The 25,118-nt window shown below is 50.7% G+C and overlaps 1 protein-coding gene across 1 annotated transcript in view; it reads left to right on the forward strand.

Annotated features, from left to right (window-relative positions):
* SLCO1C1 (solute carrier organic anion transporter family member 1C1) overlaps positions 1-6,673 on the forward strand; it is a 170,834-nt gene extending 164,161 nt beyond the window's left edge. The window contains 1 exon segment of the mRNA XM_073650590.1: positions 1,362-6,673. Within this exon segment, the coding sequence (XP_073506691.1) occupies positions 1,362-1,554 (193 nt within the window). The 3' untranslated portion in view covers positions 1,555-6,673.
* The last annotated feature ends 18,445 nt before the right edge of the window (positions 6,674-25,118 follow it).

The raw sequence follows: 25,118 nt of genomic DNA on the forward strand, positions 1-25,118 counted from the left end.
GGTGAGGGCGGCTGCAGACAGGAGCGAGGGATTAGAGCCGGCAATGACACTAGGTGATAGTGGCCATATACAGCAGCGAGGGATGAGAGCCGGCAATGACACTAGGTGAGGGCGGCTGCAGACAGGAGCGAGGGATGAGAGCCGGCAATGACACTAGGTGAGGGCGGCTGCGGACAGGAGCGAGGGATGAGAGCCGGCAATGACACTAGGTGATAGTGGCCATATACAGGAGTGAGGGATAAGAGCCGGCAATGACACTAGGTGATAGTGGCCATATACAGGAGCGAGGGATGAGAGCCGGCAATGACACTAGATGATAGTGGCCATATACAGGAGTGAGGGATGACAGCCGGCAATGACACTAGGTGAGGGCGGCTGCAGACAGGAGCGAGGGATGAGAGCCGGCAATGACACTAGGAGAGGGCGGCTGCAGACAGGAGCGAGGGATGAGAGCCGGCAATGACACTAGGTGAGGGCGGCTGCAGACAGGAGTGAGGGATGAGAGCCGGCAATGACACTAGGAGAGGGCGGCTGCAGACAGGAGCGAGGGATGAGAGCCGGCAATGACACTAGGAGAGGGCGGCTGCAGACAGGAGCGAGGGATGAGAGCCGGCAATGACACTAGGTGAGGGCGGCTGCAGACAGGAGTGAGGGATGAGAGCCGGCAATGACACTAGGAGAGGGCGGCTGCAGACAGGAGCGAGGGATGAGAGCCGGCAATGACACTAGGTGAGGGCGGCTGCAGACAGGAGCGAGGGATGAGAGCCGGCAATGACACTAGGAGAGGGCGGCTGCAGACAGGTCGCCCGTCCGGCTGGTGCAGTGTTACAGTACCGGTGGTTGGTGCAGGGTGCTGCCCCCGAGTGGTTGGCAGTGATGCGGCAGCAGCTTCATACAATCTGAGCAGTATGGTGACCCGCGGCTTCAGCTTTCAGCTCTGTAGGATTTTGCTACAATGGATCAGTGTGCGAGTTCTGTGCACTCCAGCTCCAGTAAATCTCTCTGGACTCCCAGCTGATAACATTAATACACTGTAACAAACCCTCAGCATCGTGCACTGGATCAGCAGACTTCATCCTCTGACAGTAGAGGTCCATTCACTGACAGCAAGCAGAGATCTGAGAATATTGGAATAACGGATAACAAAGTCCAGAGAACTCGTTATCACTGGAGGATGGAGATTTCATTTGTGTCCCTTAAAGAGACACTGAGCAAAACTGACCAACTGTGTTGTGCATGTTGCGGAGCGTATTGAGCGGTGTCCTGCTCCGCCTTCTGCACTGGTAGACACAGAGGGTCATATCTGCTCCTTTAGGCTTTTCCTCTGCCGGTGGCTGATGTGCACGGTGGTCTCTCCGCAGGTCCATCTACCTGGGGATGACACTGGTGCTGGGAGCAGTCTTTCTTGGCCTGAGCGCCGCTGTGCTCTACATACTGAAGAAGCGATGTCCGACCGGAGAGAACCGCGCTCCGTGCAACCGCTGTAAGAGCTCCGCGCTGCCCTCCAGCCTGCTGCAGTGTGGGTACTGGTCCCAGAAGGAGACCCGCCTCTAGTGCCACCGCTGCCACCGCCTGCTGGGACGTCCTCAGATTAATGACTCGATACCACGCTGAGTAATGGCCGTTCCTGTAGACGAGGATCTCAGTGTCAGAGCCAGGCTACTTATACTGACCTGGAGCCATCCAAGACTCTGGGTGACGTCATCCCCACCGGTGGCATCATAACCCTGCCTGTACCCCCAGTCCGATCTGTCCTGCCGCCAGGTGACGGCTCCGGAATCTGGACCAGCTGGGTCCTGCCACCAGTCACCTGTACAGATCCGAGGGCAACCAAGAAGAATCCGAGGGTCTGGATACATGAGAGAGCTGGTACCTTCCCTGCACCGAGGCTGTGTGCCCCCACCTGGCTCTCAAAGGATCAGATGTGTCATGGAGAAAATTAAAATCCATGATGAGAGATGAGAGAAGAGCTTGCACTCTACTCTGTGTGGTTGACCCCCTCCTTTGGCATTAGGTAACCACAGAAACTCCCAATGGCTAACAGATGTGAGGCCCTGCTTCAGGAATGTGGATTCGATTTGCGATCGAGATAAGAGTTTGAAAAAAAACGTAAAGATCTGGGATTTTCTTTGTCTGCTTACTAGAAAGTAAGAAGGGAAGTTTGCATGAACTGCGTCGATCCAATAGACAGGAAAATCATATTTTCGGAAACGTGATGAAGCGGCGAATGCAAAGCATGGTTTCAAGTCGCTGAAAGTTGGCATTTGCCTTTTTATTAGCTTCTAAGTTACATCCACACACCTCGCCTTGATGACTTCGGGCGAGCTGGGTGGCGTCATCCCCACCGGTGGCATCATAACCCTGCACCTTGGGGGTGCAGTTTACAGAGTAAAAGGAACAGAACTATTCAATTTTATATTTAATTCAGAACGATAGGCAGTGTTTATAAAAAAATATACACAAGATTTTACAAAGGGGACAAAACAATACAGTATATACAGTTACATAAAATAAACAGATAAACAGAAGAAACTTACTAAACCTGTGATCACAGCGATGGCTTCAGATTTATGGAGGGAGGCACTCCAGGAAACCGGACAGCACCCGCAGTGAACTGTGCTTCCTAGTACTGACAACACCTAAAAGTTGGCATTTGCCTTTTATTATCTCCTAAATTACACCCACACACCTCCCCTGGATGACTCAGTATAGGGTTGAACTTGGGATTTGGCTTCAGTTTCAGAAAATTATGAGATTTCCTACATTGCCTATATCTTTGCTCCGTAGAGTCGCAGGTGCTCAATAACAATGTCATATTTTTTTATCATGATTTTATCTTTAGATAGAGACCATATATGCCAGGTGTAGCCTCGTCTATCAGGTTCATATTCAATTAACAGGATTCTGGTCATCGCTCAGTGACTTGAAACTTTGCATCGCATTCTCCACTTCATCGCGTTTCCAAAAATATGATTTTCGTATCTATTAGATTGATGCAGTTCATGCAAACCTCCCTACTTAACCGGTTCCCGACCGCCCACTGTAGATAAACGTCGGCGCTTGCTGGGCTCTGTGCAGCGCCGACGTTTAAAAACGGTGGGTGGTCTCGCAGCACTCAGGACCCCCAGGGTCCTGCAAGCGCTGCGATTCCGGTGCAGAGCGTTAGCTCTGACAGGGGACATCATCGGGACCTGGTTGGATCAGGTCCCAGTGATGTTAACCGTTTGCTATGTTCTATATGCCGCGATCTATAGTGATCGCGGCATATAGAAGATAGACAGAGGAGAGGGGGTCGTCTTACTTACCTCTCCGACGACCACTGATATCTTCCAGGACCTGGGGTTGCTATGGCAGCTGGAGGTCACATGACCGCCTCCAGATCTGCCATATATGGTGTCCTGCCTGGCTCAGCCTGCAGCTGAAGCCAAGCAGGAGACTCTGACTGTGAAACAGTCAGCGAAGATCTCATGTAATGTTATATATGTCTATTACATTACATGAGGTCAGTGATCAAAAAAATAAAAATTAATGTCCCACACAGGGACTAAGTAAAAATGTAAAAAAAAGTAAAAAAAATGTTTTTAAACTGTTAAAAAAAAAAATCACAAAATAAATAAAAATAAATAAATAAAATATTAAACCAATAAATCCGTATATTTTTACAAAACCAAAAAAAGTACACATATTTGGTATCGCCGCGTCCGAAACAACCCGAGCTCTAAAACTGTCACACTAATTAACTCCTTCTGTGCACACCGTAATAAAAATAAATAAAAAACGGAGCAAAAAAATATGCTTTTTCATCATATCGCCAAACAAAAAGTGGAATAAAATGCGATCAAAAAGCAAAATAGAAATAAAAATGGTACCGCTGAAAACGTCATCTTGTTCCGCAAAAAAAAAGCCGCCATACAGCTCCATCAGCCGAAAAATAAAAAAGTTATAGCTCTCAGAATAAAGCAACGAAAAAAAAAATATTATTTCTATAAAATTGTTTTATTGTGTAAAAGCGCCAAAACATAAAAAAAATATACAGTAAGTGTAGTATCGCTGTAAACGTACTGACCCGAAGAATAACGCTGCCTGATCACTTTTACCACACGCAGAACGGCATAAAAAAAACCCTCAAAAAACAATTCCTGAATTGTTGTTTTTTGTTAATTTTACCTCCCAAAAAACGGAATAGAAAGCGATCAAAAAATGTCCCGTACCCAAAAATGGTACCAATAAAAATGTCAACTCGTCCCGCAAAAAACAAGCCGTCACATGACTCTATCGGCCGAAATATGGAAAAATTATAGCTCTCAAAATATGGTGATGCAAAAACTAGATTTTGCAAAAGAAAGCGTCTCATAGTGTGTGACAGCTGTCAGTCATAAAAACCCGATATAAATCTGGTATCTCTGTAATCGCACCGACCCGAAGAATAAAGTAATCTCATCACTTATACCGCACGAGGAACGGCGTAAAAAATAAATAAAACCAATTCTTCACCTGCTACTGATTTGTTTATTATGTCTCCCAAAGATCGCAGTAAGGCTCTGCTCACATTTATCCTGTGCTCTGCGCTGAGCACTTACACCAGAGTTTCCGTGTAAATCTCTGAAATATGTGATTCAGCCGGAACCCATGACGGAAGATTCCCTGTAATGAGGCAGATATAGGATAGGCCACTGTGGATGCCGTCTGGCCTGGGATCCCACGGTGTCATTTGTTTTAGGCGTGCATAAAAGTGCGGTTGGCCACAGTTTTGTGCACTTCTGAAAAAAAGGACACCGCTAAACAGAGGCCAGACGGAGTCCAGAGTAACTCTGCTGCCTCATTACAGTGAATGGATCCCGCAGGGGTTTCATCTGAATTACATCACTTGGAAATTTAGATGGAAACCCCGATGTAAGTGCTCAGCCTCGAGCGCCGGATAAATGTTACGTAAAATGTTCCCAATAAAAGCTTCAACTCAGTCCTCAAAAAAAGCTAGTCCCCACTCAGGTCCGTCATCTGTTAAAAATATAAGGGACTTCCAAGTTACTGGTAGCAGAAAGGCTCTGGAAAAGAAAAATGGCCCTTGCCCCCCAAAAGAAATTCAGAAAATGTTGTGCTCCCAAATCCAAATGCCTATTCTACAATAATTTGTTCTCCAATTGTCAAATAGCGCTCCGTCCCCCCCAGATCTCGCCGTCTGGCTGAGTGGTACGATACAGCCACATATGGGGTATCGGTGTACTCAGGAGAAATTGAACAACAAATTTCATGGTGCAATTTATCCTGTTACCCTTATGATAATGCAAAATTAGGGGATGAAAAACATTTTTTGTGGGAAAAATGTGAAAATTTTATTTTTATGGCTCAATATTATAAACTTCTGTGAAGGAGCTGGGGGTTCAAGGTGCTCACCACACATCTAGATAAGTTCCCTAAGGGGTCTAGTTTCCAAAATGGTGTCACTTGTGGGGGGTTTCCACTGTTTAGGCACATCAGGGGCTCCCCAAACACAACATGGTGTCCGCTAATTATTCAAACAAATTTTACATTCAAAAAGTCTAATGGCGCTCCTTCCCTCCCGAGCCCTGCCGTGCGCCGAAACAGTGGTTTTCCCTTACATATGGGGTATCAGCGCGCTCAAGAGAAATTGCACAAAAAAAATTGGGGTCCATTTTTTCCTGTTACCCCTGTGAAAATAAAAAAAATTGGGTCTAAAGTAACATTTTTGTGAAAAAAGTTAAATGTTCATTTTTTTCTTCCACATTCCAAAAATTCCTGTGAAGCACCTGAAGGGTTAATAAAGTTCTTGAATGAGGTTTTGAGCACCTTGAGGGGTGCAGTTTTTAGAAAGGTGTCACTTTTGGGTATTTTCTGTCATAAAGACCTCTCAAAGTGACTTCAAATGTGATGTGGTCCCTAAAAAAAATGTTTTGGTAAATTTTGTTGGAAAAATGAGAAATCGCTGGTCAACTTTTAACCCTTATAGCTCCCTAACAAAAAAAAATTTTGGTTCCAAAATTGTGCTGATGTAAAGTAGACATGTGGGAAATGTTATTTATTAACTCTTTTGTGTGACATATCTCTCTGATTTAAGGGCTTAAAAATTCAAATTTTGAAAATTGCAAAATTTTCAAAATTTTCGCCAAATTTCCGATTTTTTCACAAATAAACGCAAGTGATATCGAGTAAATTTTACCACTATCATGAAGAACAATATGTCACGAAAAAACAATCTCAGAATCAGGGGGATCAGTTGAAGCTCCAGAGTAATTACCTCATAAAGTGACAGTGGTCAGAATTGAAAAAATTGGCCGTTCATGAAGGCAAAAACAGGCTCTGGCGCGAAGTGGTTCATTTTCCAGTAAGCTCACAAACTCTTATCCTGAAGAAGGGCCTCACATTTCTTAAGCCATTGGGAGTTTCCGTGGTTACCTAATTCCAAAGGAGCTCTTTTCTCTAATCTTTTATCATGGATTTTAATTTTTCTCCATGACAAGATGTGAGGAAGGGGTCGGAAAAGAAGAAATGTCCCCTGACACGCAACGTCTCCGGGACTCAGATCTTCTGACATTTTTACTTTTTTTTTTTTTTTAAATAAAATAATTTTAGAATTTCCTATAATTGTGACGTCTCACTGGCAACAATTACCAATAATGTATCCATCATCGCGGCGAAGAGTTAACCCACCAGCTCTGACAGTGTGAACAGAAACCAAGTAATGGTAAGGATTCAAGGCTGCAACATGCTGCACAGTGCAGTAATACAGAGCAGTGCATTGTGGGATGTACCCTAAGCGACCGGGTGGCAGCCATCACACTGTCTGTAGGCTCATCCGGCAGCTGTCAGCACCATGTCAGGTGCAGGTAGACGGGCAGAGCTCCTCTGCTGCTGCACCACAGATCCTGGAACAGTTTATCTTCTGCACCCCTCCCCCCATTCAAGGTCCCCCCTAAAGTAATTAATTTCCATTTGTGCCGACCCCACTAACACCAGAGGGGCCTGCTACCGGAGCACAATTACAAGTGACCTCCATGTCCGGGACGTTCTGCCACTTTAACTGATTCTGTCATCTAAGTAAACAAGGTCCAACATGGTGACCTCTCACCGCCACGCGCCGACCTCTCACCGCCACGTGCTGCACTATCACAAACACACAGTGAGACGAGTCCGGAGTGCCGCACACCTGGCACGGGAACTGCTCTCCGACCCCGCAGCCGCCATCGCTGAGCTCCTGATTATCATCTGTCTACAGATTGACTATCTCAGAGCGCAGAGTTTTCAGGGCTGAGCTCTGATTTATCATCTCAGTGCTCGGACATCTTGTTCCGCAGTCGGCCCGGACACCTGGTGTCGGTCATTCTGTCTCCTAAGAGCATCAATTACAGACGAGCAAATCCACTCCACATTCAGGTCTGGTGAATAATTTGTGATTCTCGGGATAGAGAGAGGACAACAGAGCTCACAGCTCAGCGAGAGATCGGAAGAGAAAGCGCTGAAATATTGGACAAGGACTCCAGACAACTGCAGCTCTCAAGAAGATGAGAGTAGTAGTCTGGGAATAACAAAAGAAAGAGATAGGAGAGGTGCCAGACGATGGATCAGTGATGACGGAGCTGCAGTTTTATTGCAGTCATACCTTTTACTTCTCTCTTAATTCACTAGAAAGCAGCAGCAAGACACAGAAAACATCTGAGATCAGTGTCAGTCAGAGACACTGCGCTGCTCGTTACAAGCGAAGACTGTGGTTTTGCATTTCTGTTACTATACTGGCACAAGTGGCCGAAGGAGCACAAGTAGGAACAGCAAGCAGTAGTAAAAGTACTTGGAGATAGCAAGGATTAGTAGGAAACAATCCGTAGATGAACAGTCTGGGTAAGAATGTTCAAGAACTGGAGACTGGAAACTAGACTAACAGCTAGACACAATACTCAAACAATGAGTAAGAGATAATTTTAGTGAAATTCTAAGCAGTCGAGGAGCAGTGAGATTTCCTACAGGTTCCCAGGAGTTATCTTCAGGGCCGTACCCTTGTCACTTTATTAAGTACTGCAACTCGTATCTGAATATCCGATCCTCACAAGATCTCCCTCTCTACTCCCCTCTTATCTGCTCTTCCCACAATCACATACAAGATTTCTCCCGTGCATCCCCCCTACTCTGGAACTCTCTACCCCAACACATCAGACTCTCGCCTACCGTGGAAACCTTCAAAAGGAACCTGAAGACCCACCTGTTCCGACAAGCCTACAACCTGCAGTAACCCTCGCTCCACCATACCGCTGCACCACCATCTCTACCCTCACCAACTGTACCCTCACCCATCCCTAGTAGACTGTGAGCTCTCGCGGGCAGGGCCCTCGCTCCACCATACCGCTGCACGACCAGCCCTATCCTCACCTACTGTATCCTCAACCATCCCTTGTAGACTGTGAGCCCTCGCGGGCAGGGTCCTCGCTCCACCATACCGCTGCACGACCAGCTCTACCCTCACCTACTATATCCTCACCCATCACTTGTAGACTGTGAGCCCTCGCGGGAAGGGTCCTCGCTCCACCATACCGCTGCACGACCAGCCCTCCCCTCACCTACTGTATCCTCACCCATCCCTTGTAGACTGTGAGCCCTCGCGGGCAGGGTCCTCGCTCCACCATACCGCTGCACGACCAGCTCTACCCTCACCTACTATATCCTCACCCATCACTTGTAGACTGTGAGCCCTCGCGGGCAGGGTCCTCGCTCCTCCTGTACCAGTCGTCGCCACGTTTTGTTAAAGATCTTTGTAATAGTTCATGTATGTATACGCCTTTTTCACATGTAAAGCGCCATGGAATAAATGGCGCTATAATAATAAATAATAATAATATTTTGGAATCCAGGACCTTTTCAACTGTGTAATGTTCTTGCCCGTCTACTTCAATAGGATCAGGAGGAGGCAGACGACGCCCTGGAAAAGGATTTGGAAAAAATGGCTTTCATAAGGAGACATGGAACACTGGATGTATCTTCATTGTTCTAGGAAGTTGAAGGCAAAAAGCTGCTGTGCTAACTTGTCCAATTATTTTAAATGGATCTGTCAGGTACGTCAGGGACGACACCGGGGAGATAACACAATATCCCACCGCTTCCGTCACTTTGTCAGGGATTCGTGCGCACACGATCCCGATTACTCACTACGTAGCTATCGGCAAGTGAGCAGAGAGCGTATGGTGTACACACCTCCAGATTCCAACGCATGGAATGTGTATACGCTCCCGTACGGTCACTGCCAGCTTCACGATAGCCCAATTAATATTATTTGCTGCCACCACCGATCAATTTTAAAATATAATACAGGCCTGGCCGGACGCCTGCGCTCTGGTAGTGTATATGGCTTCGGGGGAGGAACGATTATAGGACAAAAGAAACAGAACTATTAAATTTTATATTTAATCCAAAAGGGAGGCAGTGTTTAGGAAAAATATATACAAGGATGTTACAAAGGAGACATTAAAATACATAAGCAGTTACATAAAATAAATGGGATTAAAGAAGAACTTACTATAAAGATCGCAGAGACTATTCAGTTTAGCTGGAGGGAAGCACTCCAATGCCCGTTCAGCGAACGTGACCCGTGCTACACATAAATATGTAACTTCCATCATGAGTCCTGACCCATCCTCGGCTGGGTCTTTTATGCCGAAGGGGGATCCTGCCCACACTCCCCCTGTGATGACCTCACGTGGACGGGGCTCTAGCCTTCATATTTTTATTAAAATATCTAACTTCCACGATAACTTATCACTGGTTGATCGCAGAAGCTTGAAGGTGATGCCATATTCTTTGTTACGAATTTACCCTTCCTTAGAGACTATACATGGCATAGCTGCGGTCCGTTATTCTGGTACTTTTGTGCCACAGCTCACCGGAAGGGCTCACAGCTATGGAAAACTATGCATATTGTTCCTTAGCTGACACTGCTGCTAAAATGTGTGTCCCATTATTATCGGAAGGATAGAACTTCCGATATTCCGTATTTCGTGTCGGCACCGGCGACACTGCAGATTCCTGTGGAGCAAATGGGGAATGCCCTGAGGGTGTGAGAGAATTCTTTTGAAGCGAGGACTACATCCTTTTCACTTAGGTGTATATTTATCACAGGCCAGCGTCACTAGAAAATACACTCGTATGTTAATTGGGTTAGTAGCTCCCTTTGTGCTAGCATTTGCCTATTAGCCACTTCTCCGGTGTGTGCTAATTTGCAGAGAGACAGCTCCTTAGATGGCCAGCTTTGCTACTCTGACAGATGGTCGATAAGGGGGGAGGGGAGGGGGAGAGCGGTTTGGGAGAAATTCTTAATATTTCTATGACAGGACCAATACATTTTTGACTCATAGATCTAGAGCCCCAAGGACGAGATGGAATTTTCAGAGGCTGCAATAATCCCATTGGTAACGTGCAGGGAGCTGCATACACGGCACAGGTGTTACAGGGAGATACATATTCTTTAACATCTTTTTTAGCAATTGGACCACCGAAAGAAACGAGACAGAAATTCTTGTGGTTTTTGAATTCCTTTGTGTCCTGCTAACTTGGAGTCATGGATTAGTTTTAATACTTTTAAGTCTCACAGTTTCTGGGAACATAGATGCAATAATTATCAGTCCATACTTTATTCTGAAAGGTTAAGAGATATATCATCTGGTGGATGCAGAAGAATTGGGTCTGTCTCGAAGGCTTCTTGTATATCTTCCAGCAAGTCTTTGTTATGGATCACCCCCGGGTAGTTGGACCCGGGCAGAATAGTTGTTGGTGGTGCTACTGTAGAAGGATCTTTGGAGAAGACCCTAGATAAAGCATCGGCCTTACCGTTATGGGAGCCAGGTCGGTAAGAGATAACAAAGTTGAATCGGTCCAGAAAGAGGTGGGTGGGGGGGGGGGAGTTACATTTGGCAGACCTGATAAATTCAAGGTTACGATGGTCAGTTAGAACAATTTGTTGAGCGGCTCCTTCTAGATGATGTCTCCATTCCTTGATAGCTAAGAGCTCTTTGTTCCCCACATCTTAATTCTTCTCTGACACGGTCAAACTTCTGGAGAAATAAGCACAAGGATGTAGCAAATCTTTTGTTCCTGTTCTTTGTGATAGAATGGCCCCAACTGCACAGTCTGAAGCATCCACTTCTACAAGAAAGGCATGTTCAGGATTGGGATGAATTAGTATAGGAGCTGTGATGAAGAAAAGAAAAAAGCATCTTGTGCTTCAGGAGACCAAACAAACGATATGCCTTTCTTTATTAATTCGGTGATTGGTCCAAACGACATGACTAACTACTCATAGTGTCCATAACATGATCTGAATGAATCACCTAGTCTAACACGAACCAAGTTTCCACTTTTCCAATCTTCTCTCTGATAATCGGGTGTCTATACGAATACAATGGTGAATCAAGTCATCAGAATTTGTGGGAGCATCGGCCCGGGCTAGCTCATCTCTGAGTGCGCTGGAGAGTCCGTTCTTAGAAAATGATAGTTTTGCAGCATTATTCCATTCAGTGTCAATCGCCCATCGTCTGAATTCTGTTGCGGAATCTGCCGTAGTACAATCAGTGTAGGTGAAGCTGTTACACAACGATTAGGGTCAAACATCTGGCTCATGGCTGCCAGGAAAGCCTCTAGATCATTAGGTCAATCATCATGAGCTTCAGTAAGGGGGCTGGCCCAAGCCAATGCTTTATGTGTAAGAAGCATGATGATGCACAATACCTTTGATCTGTCAGTAAGGAACTGAGCAGGGTGAGCACCAAAGTACAATCTGCACTGGTTGATGAATCCACAAAATTTGCCCCGGTCTCCACCAAACCTGAAAGGTGGCTGTGGAAGGGTGGAAGGGTGGGTGGAGGGTCCGGAGCAATACGTGGATTTTATAACTGAAGGATCTGTTCAGACTGCCGTGCAATCTTATTGCTTAGATCTTGCACAATATTCTGTAGATCCTGTGTAGCTTGTCCAAAAATGTGAACCTTATGAGATGTCTGAGTTTCATATGCCGTGTTTTTTAGTGTTTGCATATCTGCATAGATGTTGGTAAGCAAAGAGTTCATCATAGTTACACGCACCTCCAATTTTGCTCCCTCGGCGGCGTCCATGATGAAGGCTTGAGTATCCTGATACGATACTGGCGTAGTACTGCTGAAAACCAGTGGCCAAAGCAGCGCAAGCAGGAACAGCAAGCGGTAGTAAAAGTTCTTGGCGATAGCAAAGACTAGTAGGAAATAATCCGTAGATAGGTGAGAACAGTCTGGGTAAGAATGTTCTGGAGCTGAAGACGGCAACTAGGCTAACAGCTAGACACAATACTCAATCAATGAGTGAGAGATCTAATTCTTGTGTAATCCTTAATAGGTTTTTTTTTTTAAATAAAAACGAAAATTCCTCCAAACCCAGACCTTTATCTGCGACTGTTTGTTGTCTCCCTCACTCTTTGCCTCACAGTCCACCTCACTCTTTGCCTCACTGTCCCCTTCACTCTTTGCCTCACTGTCCCCCTCACTCTTTGCCTCACAGTCCACCTCACTCTTTGCCTCACTGTCCCCTTCACGCTTTGCCTCACTGTCCCACTTACTGTCCCCCTCACTCTTTGCCTCACTGTCCCCTTCACTCTTTGCCTCACTGTCCCACTTACTGTCCCCCTCACTCTTTGCCTCACTGTCCCCCTCACTCTTTGCCTCACTGTCTCCCTCACTCTTTGCCTCACTGTCCCACTTACTGTCTCCCTCAGTCTTTGCCTCACTGTCCCACTTACTGTCTCCCTTACTCCTTGCCCCACGGTCCCACTTAATGTCTCCCTCACTCTTTGCCTCACTGTCCCCCTTACTGTCCCCCTCACTCTTTGCCTCACTGTCCCCCTCACTCTTTGCCTCACTGTCCCCCTCACTCTTGGCCTCACTGTCCCACTTACTGTCTCCTTCACTCTTTGCCTCACTGTCCCACTTACTGTCCCCCTCACTCTTTGCCTCACTGTCCCCCTTACTGTCTCCCTCACTCTTTGCCTCACTGTCCCACTTACTGTCCCCCTCACTCTTTGCCTCACTGTCCCCTTCATTCTTTGCCTCACTGTCCCCCTCACTCTTTGCCTCACTGTCCCCTTCACTCTTTGCCTCACTGTCCCACTTACTGTCCCCCTCACTCTTTGCCTCACTGTCCCCCTCACTCTTTGCCTCACAGTCTCCCTCACTCTTTGCCTCACTGTCCCACTTACTGTCTCCCTCACTCTTTGCCTCACTGTCTCACTTACTGTCTCCCTTACTCCTTGCCCCACGGTCCCACTTAATGTCTCCCTCACTCTTTGCCTCACTGTCCCCCTCACTGTCCCCCTCACTCTTTGCCTCACTGTCCCCCTCACTCTTTGCCTCACTGTCCCCCTCACTCTTGGCCTCACTGTCCCACTTACTGTCTCCTTCACTCTTTGCCTCACTGTCCCACTTACTGTCCCCCTCACTCTTTGCCTCACTGTCCCCCTTACTGTCTCCCTCACTCTTTGCCTCACTGTCCCACTTACTGTCCCCCTCACTCTTTGCCTCACTGTCACCCTCACTCTTTGCCTCACTGTCCCCCTTACTGTCTCCCTCACTCTTTGCCTCACTGTCCCCTTCACTCTTTGCCTCACTGTCCCCTTCACTCTTTGCCTCACTGTCCCCTTCACTCTTTGCCTCACTGTCCCCCTCACTCTTTGCCTCACTGTCCCCCTCACTCTTTGCCTCACTGTCCCCCTCACTCTTTGCCTCACTGTCCCACTTACTGTCTCGTTCACTCTTTGCCTCACTGTCCCCCTTACTGCCTCCCTCACTCTTTGCCTCACTGTCCCCCTTACTGCCTCCCTCACTCTTTGCCTCACTGTCTCCTTCACTCTTTGCCTCACTGTCCCACTTACTGTCCCCCTCACTCTTTGCCTCACTGTCCCACTTACTGTCCCCCTCACTCTTTGCCTCACTGTCCCCTTCTCTCTTTGCCTCACTGTCCCACTTACTGTCCCCCTCACTCTTTGCCTCACTGTCCCCCTCACTCTTTGCCTCACTGTCCCACTTACTGTCCCCTCACTCTTTGCCTCACTGTCTCCCTCACTCTTTGCCTCACTGTCCCACTTACTGTCTCCCTCACTCTTTGCCTCACTGTCCCCCTCACTCTTTGCCTCACTGTCCCCTTCACTCTTTGCCTCACTGTCCCCCTCACTCTTTGCCTCACTGTCCCCTTCACTCTTTGCCTCACTGTCCCCCTCACTCTTTGCCTCACTGTCCCACTTACTCTTTGCCTCACTGTCCCACTTACTGTCCCCCTCACTCTTTGCCTCACTGTCCCCCTCACTCTTTGCCTCACTGTCCCACTTACTGTCCCCCTCACTCTTTGCCTCACTGTCCCCCTCACTCTTTGCCTCACTGTCCCACTTACTGTCCCTTCACTCTTTGCCTCACTGTCCCACTTACTTTCCCCCTCACTCTTTGCCTCACTGTCCCCCTCACTCTTTGCCTCACTGTCCCACTTACTGTCCCTTCACTCTTTGCCTCACTGTCTCCCTCACTCTTTGCCTCACTGTCCCACTTACTGTCCCCCTCACTCTTTGCCTCACTGTCCCCTTCATTCTTTGCCTCACTGTCCCCCTCACTCTTTGCCTCACTGTCCCCTTCACTCTTTGCCTCACTGTCCCACTTACTGTCTCCCTCACTCTTTGCCTCACTGTCCCCCTCACTCTTTGCCTCACTGTCCCCCTCACTCTTTGCCTCACTGTCCCCCTCACTCTTTGCCTCACTGTCCCCCTCACTCTTTGCCTCACTGTCCCCTTCACGCTTTGCCTCACTGTCCCACTTACTGTCCCCCTCACTCTTTGCCTCACTGTCCCCTTCACGCTTTGCCTCACTGTCCCACTTACTGTCCCCCTCACTCTTTGCCTCACTGTCCCCTTCACTCTTTGCCTCACTGTCCCACTTACTGTCCCCCTCACTCTTTGCCTCACTGTCTCCCTCACTCTTTGCCTCACTGTCCCACTTACTGTCTCCCTCACTCTTTGCCTCACTGTCTCACTTACTGTCTCCCTTACTCCTTGCCCCACGGTCCCACTTAATGTCTCCCTCACTCTTTGCCTCACTGTCCCCCTTACTGTCCCCCTCACTCTTTGCCTCACTGTCCCCCTCACTCTTTGCCTCACTGTCCCCCTCACTCTTGGCCTCACTGTCCCACTTACTGTCTCCTTCACTCTTTGCCTCACTGTCCCACTTACTGTCCCCCTCACTCTTTGCCTCACTGTCCCCCTCACTCTTTGCCTCACTGTCCCCCTCACTCTTTGCCTCACTGTCCCCCTTACTGTCTCCCTCACTCTTTGCCTCACTGTCCCACTTACTGTCTCCCTCACTCTTTGCCTCACTGTCCCCCTCACTCTTTGCCTCACTGTCCCCCTTACTGTCTCCCTCACTCTTTGCCTCACTGTCCCCCTTACTGTCTCCCTCACTCTTTGCCTCACTGTCTCCCTCACTCTTTGCCTCACTGTCCCCCTTACTGTCTCCCTCACTCTTTGCCTCACTGTCCCCTTCACTCTTTGCCTCACTGTCCCCCTCACTCTTTGCCTCACTGTCCCCTTCACTCTTTGCCTCACTGTCCCCCTCACTCTTTGCCTCACTGTCCCCCTCACTCTTTGCCTCACTGTCCCCCTCACTCTTTGCCTCACTGTCCCACTTACTGTCCCCTCACTCTTTGCCTCACTGTCTCCCTCACTCTTTGCCTCACTGTCCCACTTACTGTCTCCCTCACTCTTTGCCTCACTGTCCCCCTCACTCTTTGCCTCACTGTCCCCTTCACTCTTTGCCTCACTGTCCCCCTCACTCTTTGCCTCACTGTCCCCTTCACTCTTTGCCTCACTGTCCCCCTCACTCTTTGCCTCACTGTCCCACTTACTCTTTGCCTCACTGTCCCACTTACTGTCCCCCTCACTCTTTGCCTCACTGTCCCCCTCACTCTTTGCCTCACTGTCCCACTTACTGTCCCCCTCACTCTTTGCCTCACTGTCCCCCTCACTCTTTGCCTCACTGTCCCACTTACTGTCCCTTCACTCTTTGCCTCACTGTCCCACTTACTTTCCCCCTCACTCTTTGCCTCACTGTCCCCCTCACTCTTTGCCTCACTGTCCCACTTACTGTCCCTTCACTCTTTGCCTCACTGTCTCCCTCACTCTTTGCCTCACTGTCCCACTTACTGTCCCCCTCACTCTTTGCCTCACTGTCCCCTTCATTCTTTGCCTCACTGTCCCCCTCACTCTTTGCCTCACTGTCCCCTTCACTCTTTGCCTCACTGTCCCACTTACTGTCTCCCTCACTCTTTGCCTCACTGTCCCCCTCACTCTTTGCCTCACTGTCCCCCTCACTCTTTGCCTCACTGTCCCCCTCACTCTTTGCCTCACTGTCCCCCTCACTCTTTGCCTCACTGTCCCCTTCACGCTTTGCCTCACTGTCCCACTTACTGTCCCCCTCACTCTTTGCCTCACTGTCCCCTTCACGCTTTGCCTCACTGTCCCACTTACTGTCCCCCTCACTCTTTGCCTCACTGTCCCCTTCACTCTTTGCCTCACTGTCCCACTTACTGTCCCCCTCACTCTTTGCCTCACTGTCTCCCTCACTCTTTGCCTCACTGTCCCACTTACTGTCTCCCTCACTCTTTGCCTCACTGTCTCACTTACTGTCTCCCTTACTCCTTGCCCCACGGTCCCACTTAATGTCTCCCTCACTCTTTGCCTCACTGTCCCCCTTACTGTCCCCCTCACTCTTTGCCTCACTGTCCCCCTCACTCTTTGCCTCACTGTCCCCCTCACTCTTGGCCTCACTGTCCCACTTACTGTCTCCTTCACTCTTTGCCTCACTGTCCCACTTACTGTCCCCCTCACTCTTTGCCTCACTGTCCCCCTCACTCTTTGCCTCACTGTCCCCCTCACTCTTTGCCTCACTGTCCCCCTTACTGTCTCCCTCACTCTTTGCCTCACTGTCCCACTTACTGTCTCCCTCACTCTTTGCCTCACTGTCCCCCTCACTCTTTGCCTCACTGTCCCCCTTACTGTCTCCCTCACTCTTTGCCTCACTGTCCCCCTTACTGTCTCCCTCACTCTTTGCCTCACTGTCTCCCTCACTCTTTGCCTCACTGTCCCCCTTACTGTCTCCCTCACTCTTTGCCTCACTGTCCCCTTCACTCTTTGCCTCACTGTCCCCCTCACTCTTTGCCTCACTGTCCCCTTCACTCTTTGCCTCACTGTCCCCCTCACTCTTTGCCTCACTGTCCCCCTCACTCTTTGCCTCACTGTCCCCCTCACTCTTTGCCTCACTGTCCCACTTACTGTCTCCTTCACTCTTTGCCTCACTGTCCCCCTTACTGCCTCCCTCACTCTTTGCCTCACTGTCCCCCTTACTGCCTCCCTCACTCTTTGCCTCACTGTCTCCTTCACTCTTTGCCTCACTGTCCCACTTACTGTCTCCCTCACTCTTTGCCTCACTGTCCCCCTCACTCTTTGCCTCACTGTCCCACTTACTGTCCCCCTCACTCTTTGCCTCACTGTCCCCTTCACTCTTTGCCTCACTGTCCCACTTACTGTCCCCCTCACTCTTTGCCTCACTGTCCCCCTCACTCTTTGCCTCATTGTCCCACTTACTGTCCCCTCACTCTTTGCCTCACTGTCTCCCTCACTCTTTGCCTCACTGTCCCACTTACTGTCTCCCTCACTCTTTGCCTCACTGTCCCCCTCACTCTTTGCCTCACTGTCCCCTTCACTCTTTGCCTCACTGTCCCCCTCACTCTTTGCCTCACTGTCCCCTTCACTCTTTGCCTCACTGTCCCCCTCACTCTTTGCCTCACTGTCCCACTTACTCTTTGCCTCACTGTCCCACTTACTGTCCCCCTCACTCTTTGCCTCACTGTCCCCCTCACTCTTTGCCTCACTGTCCCACTTACTGTCCCCCTCACTCTTTGCCTCACTGTCCCCCTCACTCTTTGCCTCACTGTCCCACTTACTGTCCCTTCACTCTTTGCCTCACTGTCCCACTTACTTTCCCCCTCACTCTTTGCCTCACTGTCCCCCTCACTCTTTGCCTCACTGTCCCACTTACTGTCCCTTCACTCTTTGCCTCACTGTCTTCCTCACTCTTTGCCTCACTGTCCCACTTACTGTCCCTTCACTCTTTGCCTCACTGTCTTCCTCACTCTTTGCCTCACTGTCCCCTTCATTCTTTGCCTCACTGTCCCCCTCACTCTTTGCCTCACTGTCCCCTTCACTCTTTGCCTCACTGTCCCATTTACTGTCTCCCTCACTCTTTGCCTCACTGTCCCCCTCACTCTTTGCCTCACTGTCCCCTTCACGCTTTGCCTCACTGTCCCACTTACTGTCCCCCTCACTCTTTGCCTCACTGTCCCCTTCACTCTTTGCCTCACTGTCCCACTTACTGTCCCCCTCACTCTTTGCCTCACTGTCCCCCTCACTCTTTGCCTCACAGTCTCCCTCACTCTTTGCCTCACTGTCCCACTTACTGTCTCCCTCACTCTTTGCCTCACTGTCTCACTTACTGTCTCCCTTACTCCTTGCCCCACGGTCCCACTTAATGTCTCCCTCACTCTTTGCCTCACTGTCCCCCTTACTGTCCCCCTCACTCTTTGCCTCACTGTCCCCCTCACTCTTTGCCTCACTGTCCCCCTCACTCTTGGCCTCACTGTCCCACTTACTGTCTCCTTCACTCTTTGCCTCACTGTCCCACTTACTGTCCCCCTCACTCTTTGCCTCACTGTCCCCCTCACTCTTTGCCTCACTGTCCCCCTTACTGTCTCCCTCACTCTTTGCCTCACTGTCCCACTTACTGTCCCCCTCACTCTTTGCCTCACTGTCCCCCTCACTCTTTGCCTCACTGTCCCCCTTACTGTCTCCCTCACTCTTTGCCTCACTGTCCCCCTTACTGTCTCCCTCACTCTTTGCCTCACTGTCTCCCTCACTCTTTGCCTCACTGTCCCCCTTACTGTCTCCCTCACTCTTTGCCTCACTGTCCCCTTCACTCTTTGCCTCACTGTCCCCCTCACTCTTTGCCTCACTGTCCCCTTCACTCTTTGCCTCACTGTCCCCCTCACTCTTTGCCTCACTGTCCCCCTCACTCTTTGCCTCACTGTCCCACTTACTGTCTCCTTCACTCTTTGCCTCACTGTCCCCCTTACTGCCTCCCTCACTCTTTGCCTCACTGTCCCCTTCACTCTTTGCCTCACTGTCCCACTTACTGTCCCCCTCACTCTTTGCCTCACTGTCCCCCTCACTCTTTGCCTCACTGTCCCACTTACTGTACCCTCACTCTTTGCCTCACTGTCTCCCTCACTCTTTGCTTCACTGTCCCACTTACTGTCTCCCTCACTCTTTGCCTCACTGTCTCCCTCACTCTTTGCCTCACTGTCCCACTTACTGTCTCCCTCACTCTTTGCCTCACTGTCCCCCTCACTCTTTGCCTCACTGTCCCCTTCACTCTTTGCCTCACTGTCCCACTTACTGTCCCCCTCACTCTTTGCCTCACTGTCCCCCTCACTCTTTGCCTCACTGTCCCACTTACTGTCCCCTCACTCTTTGCCTCACTGTCCCCCTCACTCTTTGCCTCACTGTCCCCCTCACTCTTTGCCTCACTGTCCCACTTACTGTCCCCCTCACTTTGCCTCTCTGTCCCCTTCACTCTTTGCCTCACTGTCCCACTTACTGTCCCCCTCACTCTTTGCCTCACTGTCCCCCTCACTCTTTGCCTCACTGTCCCACTTACTGTCCCCTCACTCTTTGCCTCACTGTCTCCCTCACTCTTTGCCTCACTGTCCCACTTACTGTCTCCCTCACTCTTTGCCTCACTGTCCCCCTCACTCTTTGCCTCACTGTCCCCTTCACTCTTTGCCTCACTGTCCCCCTCACTCTTTGCCTCACTGTCCCCTTCACTCTTTGCCTCACTGTCCCCCTCACTCTTTGCCTCACTGTCTCACTTACTGTCCCCTTCACTCTTTGCCTCACTGTCCCCCTTACTGCCTCCCTCACTCTTTGACTCACTGTCCCCCTTACTGCCTCCCTCACTCTTTGCCTCACTGTCCCCTTCACTCTTTGCCTCACTGTCCCACTTACTGTCCCCCTCACTCTTTGCCTCACTGTCCCCCTCACTCTTTGCCTCACTGTCCCACTTACTGTCCCCTCACTCTTTGCCTCACTGTCTCCCTCACTCTTTGCCTCACTGTCCCACTTACTGTCTCCCTCACTCTTTGCCTCACTGTCCCCCTCACTCTTTGCCTCACTGTCCCCTTCACTCTTTGCCTCACTGTCCCCTTCACTCTTTGCCTCACTGTCCCCTTCACTCTTTGCCTCACTGTCCCCCTCACTCTTTGCCTCACTGTCCCACTTACTCTTTGCCTCACTGTCCCACTTACTGTCCCCCTCACTCTTTGCCTCTCTGTCCCCTTCACTCTTTGCCTCTCTGTCCCCTTCACTCTTTGCCTCACTGTCCCACTTACTGTCCCCCTCACTCTTTGCCTCACTGTCCCCCTCACTCTTTGCCTCACTGTCCCACTTACTGTCCCCTCACTCTTTGCCTCACTGTCTCCCTCACTCTTTGCCTCACTGTCCCACTTACTGTCTCCATCACTCTTTGCCTCACTGTCCCCCTCACTCTTTGCCTCACTGTCCCCTTCACTCTTTGCCTCACTGTCCCCCTCACTCTTTGCCTCACTGTCCCCTTCACTCTTTGCCTCACTGTCCCCCTCACTCTTTGCCTCACTGTCTCACTTACTGTCCCCTTCACTCTTTGCCTCACTGTCCCCCTTACTGCCTCCCTCACTCTTTGCCTCACTGTCCCCCTTACTGCCTCCCTCACTCTTTGCCTCACTGTCCCCTTCACTCTTTGCCTCACTGTCCCACTTACTGTCCCCCTCACTCTTTGCCTCACTGTCCCCCTCACTCTTTGCCTCACTGTCCCACTTACTGTCCCCTCACTCTTTGCCTCACTGTCTCCCTCACTCTTTGCCTCACTGTCCCACTTACTGTCTCCCTCACTCTTTGCCTCACTGTCCCCCTCACTCTTTGCCTCACTGTCCCCTTCACTCTTTGCCTCACTGTCCCCCTCACTCTTTGCCTCACTGTCCCCTTCACTCTTTGCCTCACTGTCCCCCTCACTCTTTGCCTCACTGTCCCAGTTACTCTTTGCCTCACTGTCCCACTTACTGTCCCCCTCACTCTTTGCCTCACTGTCCCCCTCACTCTTTGCCTCACTGTCCACCTCACTCTTTGCCTCACTGTCCCCCTCACTCTTTGCCTCACTGTCCCACTTACTGTCCCTTCACTCTTTGCCTAACTGTCTCCCTCACTCTTTGCCTCACTGTCCCACTTACTGTCCCCCTCACTCTTTGCCTCACTGTCCCCCTCACTCTTTGCCTCACTGTCCCACTTACTGTCCCTTCACTCTTTGCCTCACTGTCTCCCTCACTCTTTGCCTCACTGTCCCATTTACTGTCCCCCTCACTCTTTGCCTCACTGTCCCCTTCATTCTTTGCCTCACTGTCCCCCTCACTCTTTGCCTCACTGTCCCCTTCACTCTTTGCCTCACTGTCCCACTTACTGTCTCCCTCACTCTTTGCCTCACTGTCCCCCTCACTCTTTGCCTCACTGTCCCCCTCACTCTTTGCCTCACTGTCCCCCTCACTCTTTGCCTCACTGTCCCCCTCACTCTTTGCCTCACTGTCCCCTTCACGCTTTGCCTCACTGTCCCACTTACTGTCCCCCTCACTCTTTGCCTCACTGTCCCCTTCACTCTTTGCCTCACTGTCCCACTTACTGTCCCCCTCACTCTTTGCCTCACTGTCTCCCTCACTCTTTGCCTCACTGTCCCACTTACTGTCTCCCTCACTCTTTGCCTCACTGTCCCACTTACTGTCTCCCTTACTCCTTGCCCCACGGTCCCATTTAATGCCTCCCTCACTCTTTGCCTCACTGTCCCCCTTACTGTCCCCCTCACTCTTTGCCTCACTGTCCCCCTCACTCTTTGCCTCACTGTCCCCCTCACTCTTGGCCTCACTGTCCCTCTTACTGTCCCCCTCACTCTTTGCCTCACTGTCCCCCTCACTCTTTGCCTCACTGTCCCCCTTACTGTCTCCCTCACTCTTTGCCTCACTGTCCCACTTACTGTCCCCCTCACTCTTTGCCTCACTGTCCCCCTCACTCTTTGCCTCACTGTCCCCCTTACTGTCTCCCTCACTCTTTGCCTCACTGTCCCCCTTACTGTCTCCCTCACTCTTTGCCTCACTGTCCCCTTCACTCTTTGCCTCACTGTCCAACTCACTCTTTGCCTCACTGTCCCCTTCACTCTTTGCCTCACTGTCCCCCTCACTCTTTGCCTCACTGTCCCCCTCACTCTGCCTCACTGTCCCCCTCACTCTTTGCCTCACTGTCCCACTTACTGTCTCCTTCACTCTTTGCCTCACTGTCTCCCTTACTGCCTCCCTCACTCTTTGCCTCACTGTCTACCTTACTGCCTCCCTCACTCTTTGCCTCACTGTCTCCTTCACTCTTTGCCTCACTGTCCCACTTACTGTCTCCCTCACTCTTTGCCTCACTGTCCCCCTCACTCTTTGCCTCACTGTCCCACTTACTGTCCCCCTCACTCTTTGCCTCACTGTCCCCTTCACTCTTTGCCTCACTGTCCCAATTACTGTCCCCCTCACTCTTTGCCTCACTGTCCCACTTACTGTCCCCTCACTCTTTGCCTCACTTTCCCCCTCACTCTTTGCCTCACTGTCCCCTTCACTCTTTGCCTCACTGTCCCCCTCACTCTTTGCCTCACTGTCCCCTTCACTCTTTGCCTCACTGTCCCCCTCACTCTTTGCCTCACTGTCCCACTTACTCTTTGCCTCACTGTCCCACTTACTGTCCCCCTCACTCTTTGCCTCACTGTCCCCCTCACTCTTTGCCTCACTGTCCCACTTACTGTCCCCCTCACTCTTTGCCTCACTGTCCCACTTACTGTCCCTTCACTCTTTGCCTCACTGTCTCCCTCACTCTTTGCCTCACTGTCCCACTTACTGTCCCCCTCACTCTTTGCCTCACTGTCCCCCTCACTCTTTGCCTCACTGTCCCACTTACTGTCCCTTCACTCTTTGCCTCACTGTCTCCCTCACTCTTTGCCTCAATGTCCCACTTACTGTCCCCCTCACTCTTTGCCTCACTGTCCCCTTCATTCTTTGCCTCACTGTCCCCCTCACTCTTTGCCTCACTGTCCCCTTCACTCTTTGCCTCACTGTCCCACTTACTGTCTCCCTCACTCTTTGCCTTACTGTCCCCCTCACTCTTTGCCTCACTGTCCCACTTACTGTCCCCCTCACTCTTTGCCTCACTGTCCCACTTACTGTCTCCCTCACTCTTTGCCTCACTGTCCCCCTCACTGTTTGCCTCACTGTCCCCCTCACTCTTTGCCTCACTGTCCCCCTCACTCTTTGCCTCACTGTCCCCCTCACTCTTTGCCTCACTGTCCCCCTCACTCTTTGCCTGACTGTCCCCTTCACTCTTTGCCTCACTGTCCCACTTACTGTCTCCCTCACTCTTTGCCTCACTGTCCCCCTCACTCTTTGCCTCACTGTCCCCCTCACTCTTTGCCTGACTGTCCCCCTCACTCTTTGCCTCACTGTCCCCCTCACTCTTTGCCTCACTGTCCCCCTCACTGTTTGCCTCACTGTACCCCTCACTCTTTGCCTCACTGTCCCCCTCACTCTTTGCCTCACTGTCCCCCTCACTGTCCCCCTCACTCTTTGCCTCACTGTCCCCCTCACTGTCCCCCTCACTCTTTGCCTCACTGTCCCCCTCACTCTTTGCCTCACTGTCCCCCTCACTCTTTGCCTCACTGTCCCCCTCACTGTTTGCCTCACTGTACCCCTCACTCTTTGCCTCACTGTCCCCCTCACTCTTTGCCTCACTGTCCCCCTCACTGTCCCCCTCACTCTTTGCCTCACTGTCCCCCTCACTGTCTCCTTCACTCTTTGCCTCACTGTCCCACTTACTGCCCCCCTCACTGTTCCCCTTACTGCCCCCCTCACTGTTCCCCTTACTGCCCCCCTCACTCTTTGCCTCACTGTCCCCCCTCACTCTTTGCCTCACTGTCCCCCTCACTCTTTGCCTCACTGTCCCCCTCACTGTCCCCCTCACTCTTTGCCTCACTGTCCCCCTCACTGTCCCCCTCACTCTTTGCCTCACTGTCCCCCTCACTCTTTGCCTCACTGTCCCCCTCACTCTTTGCCTCACTGTCCCCCTCACTGTCCCCCTCACTCTTTGCCTCACTGTCCCCCTCACTCTTTGCCTCACTGTCCCCCCTCACTCTTTGCCTCACTGTCCCCCTCACTCTTTGCCTCACTGTCCCCCCTCACTCTTTGCCTCACTGTCCCCCTCACTCTTTGCCTCACTGTCCCCCCTCACTCTTTGCCTCACTGTCCCCCTCACTCTTTGCCTCACTGTCCCCCTCACTGTCCCCCTCACTCTTTGCCTCACTGTCCCCCTCACTCTCTTTTAGTTTTGCCAGTCACCCTCCATCTGATTGTGCGGCACCGATACTATGGCCCGCTGCAGGCTTTTCGCCTTTCCTTGTCACATCATTTTTGTGAGAGAATTGTCATTTTATTTTAATAATAGGATTTTTTTTTTTAATGCAGACACTGAGCCATGTCGGCCTCCTCACACCTATCTAACTAGTGTAAGGCAACCATGCACACCACACCGACACTGCCGGAGCCGCACGCACTGTATCAGTGTGTGTTCTCACCCCCCTCTCCTGTTTGCAGTGGCCGCTTGCTGCACGCAGGATCACACAGTAGAGAGTGCCTGATGGTGACAGGAGAGCGACGAGAGTGCGCGCACACTCAGCACCACAGGAGCTGAGCGAGTGAGTGCACACCGTGTCAGAGCACCGTGTCTCTCTACCATCTCGCCCGTCAGCATCCGCCACCCACTACTGTGTGATCCAGTGTGCAGAGAGAGGCAGCTGCAGACAGGAGAGGGGGATGAGAATGCACCCCATGCAGTGTGTGTGCGCTCAGCTATTGCAGTGTCAATGAGTGCTCCACCACAGCGAGTGCTGTCAATCAACATGCGGGGA

Source organism: Phyllobates terribilis, unplaced genomic scaffold, assembly GCF_046119375.1.
Source record: "Phyllobates terribilis strain yellow unplaced genomic scaffold, ASM4611937v1 Scaffold_10__3_contigs__length_209671492, whole genome shotgun sequence".
NCBI lineage: Eukaryota > Metazoa > Chordata > Amphibia > Anura > Dendrobatidae > Phyllobates > Phyllobates terribilis.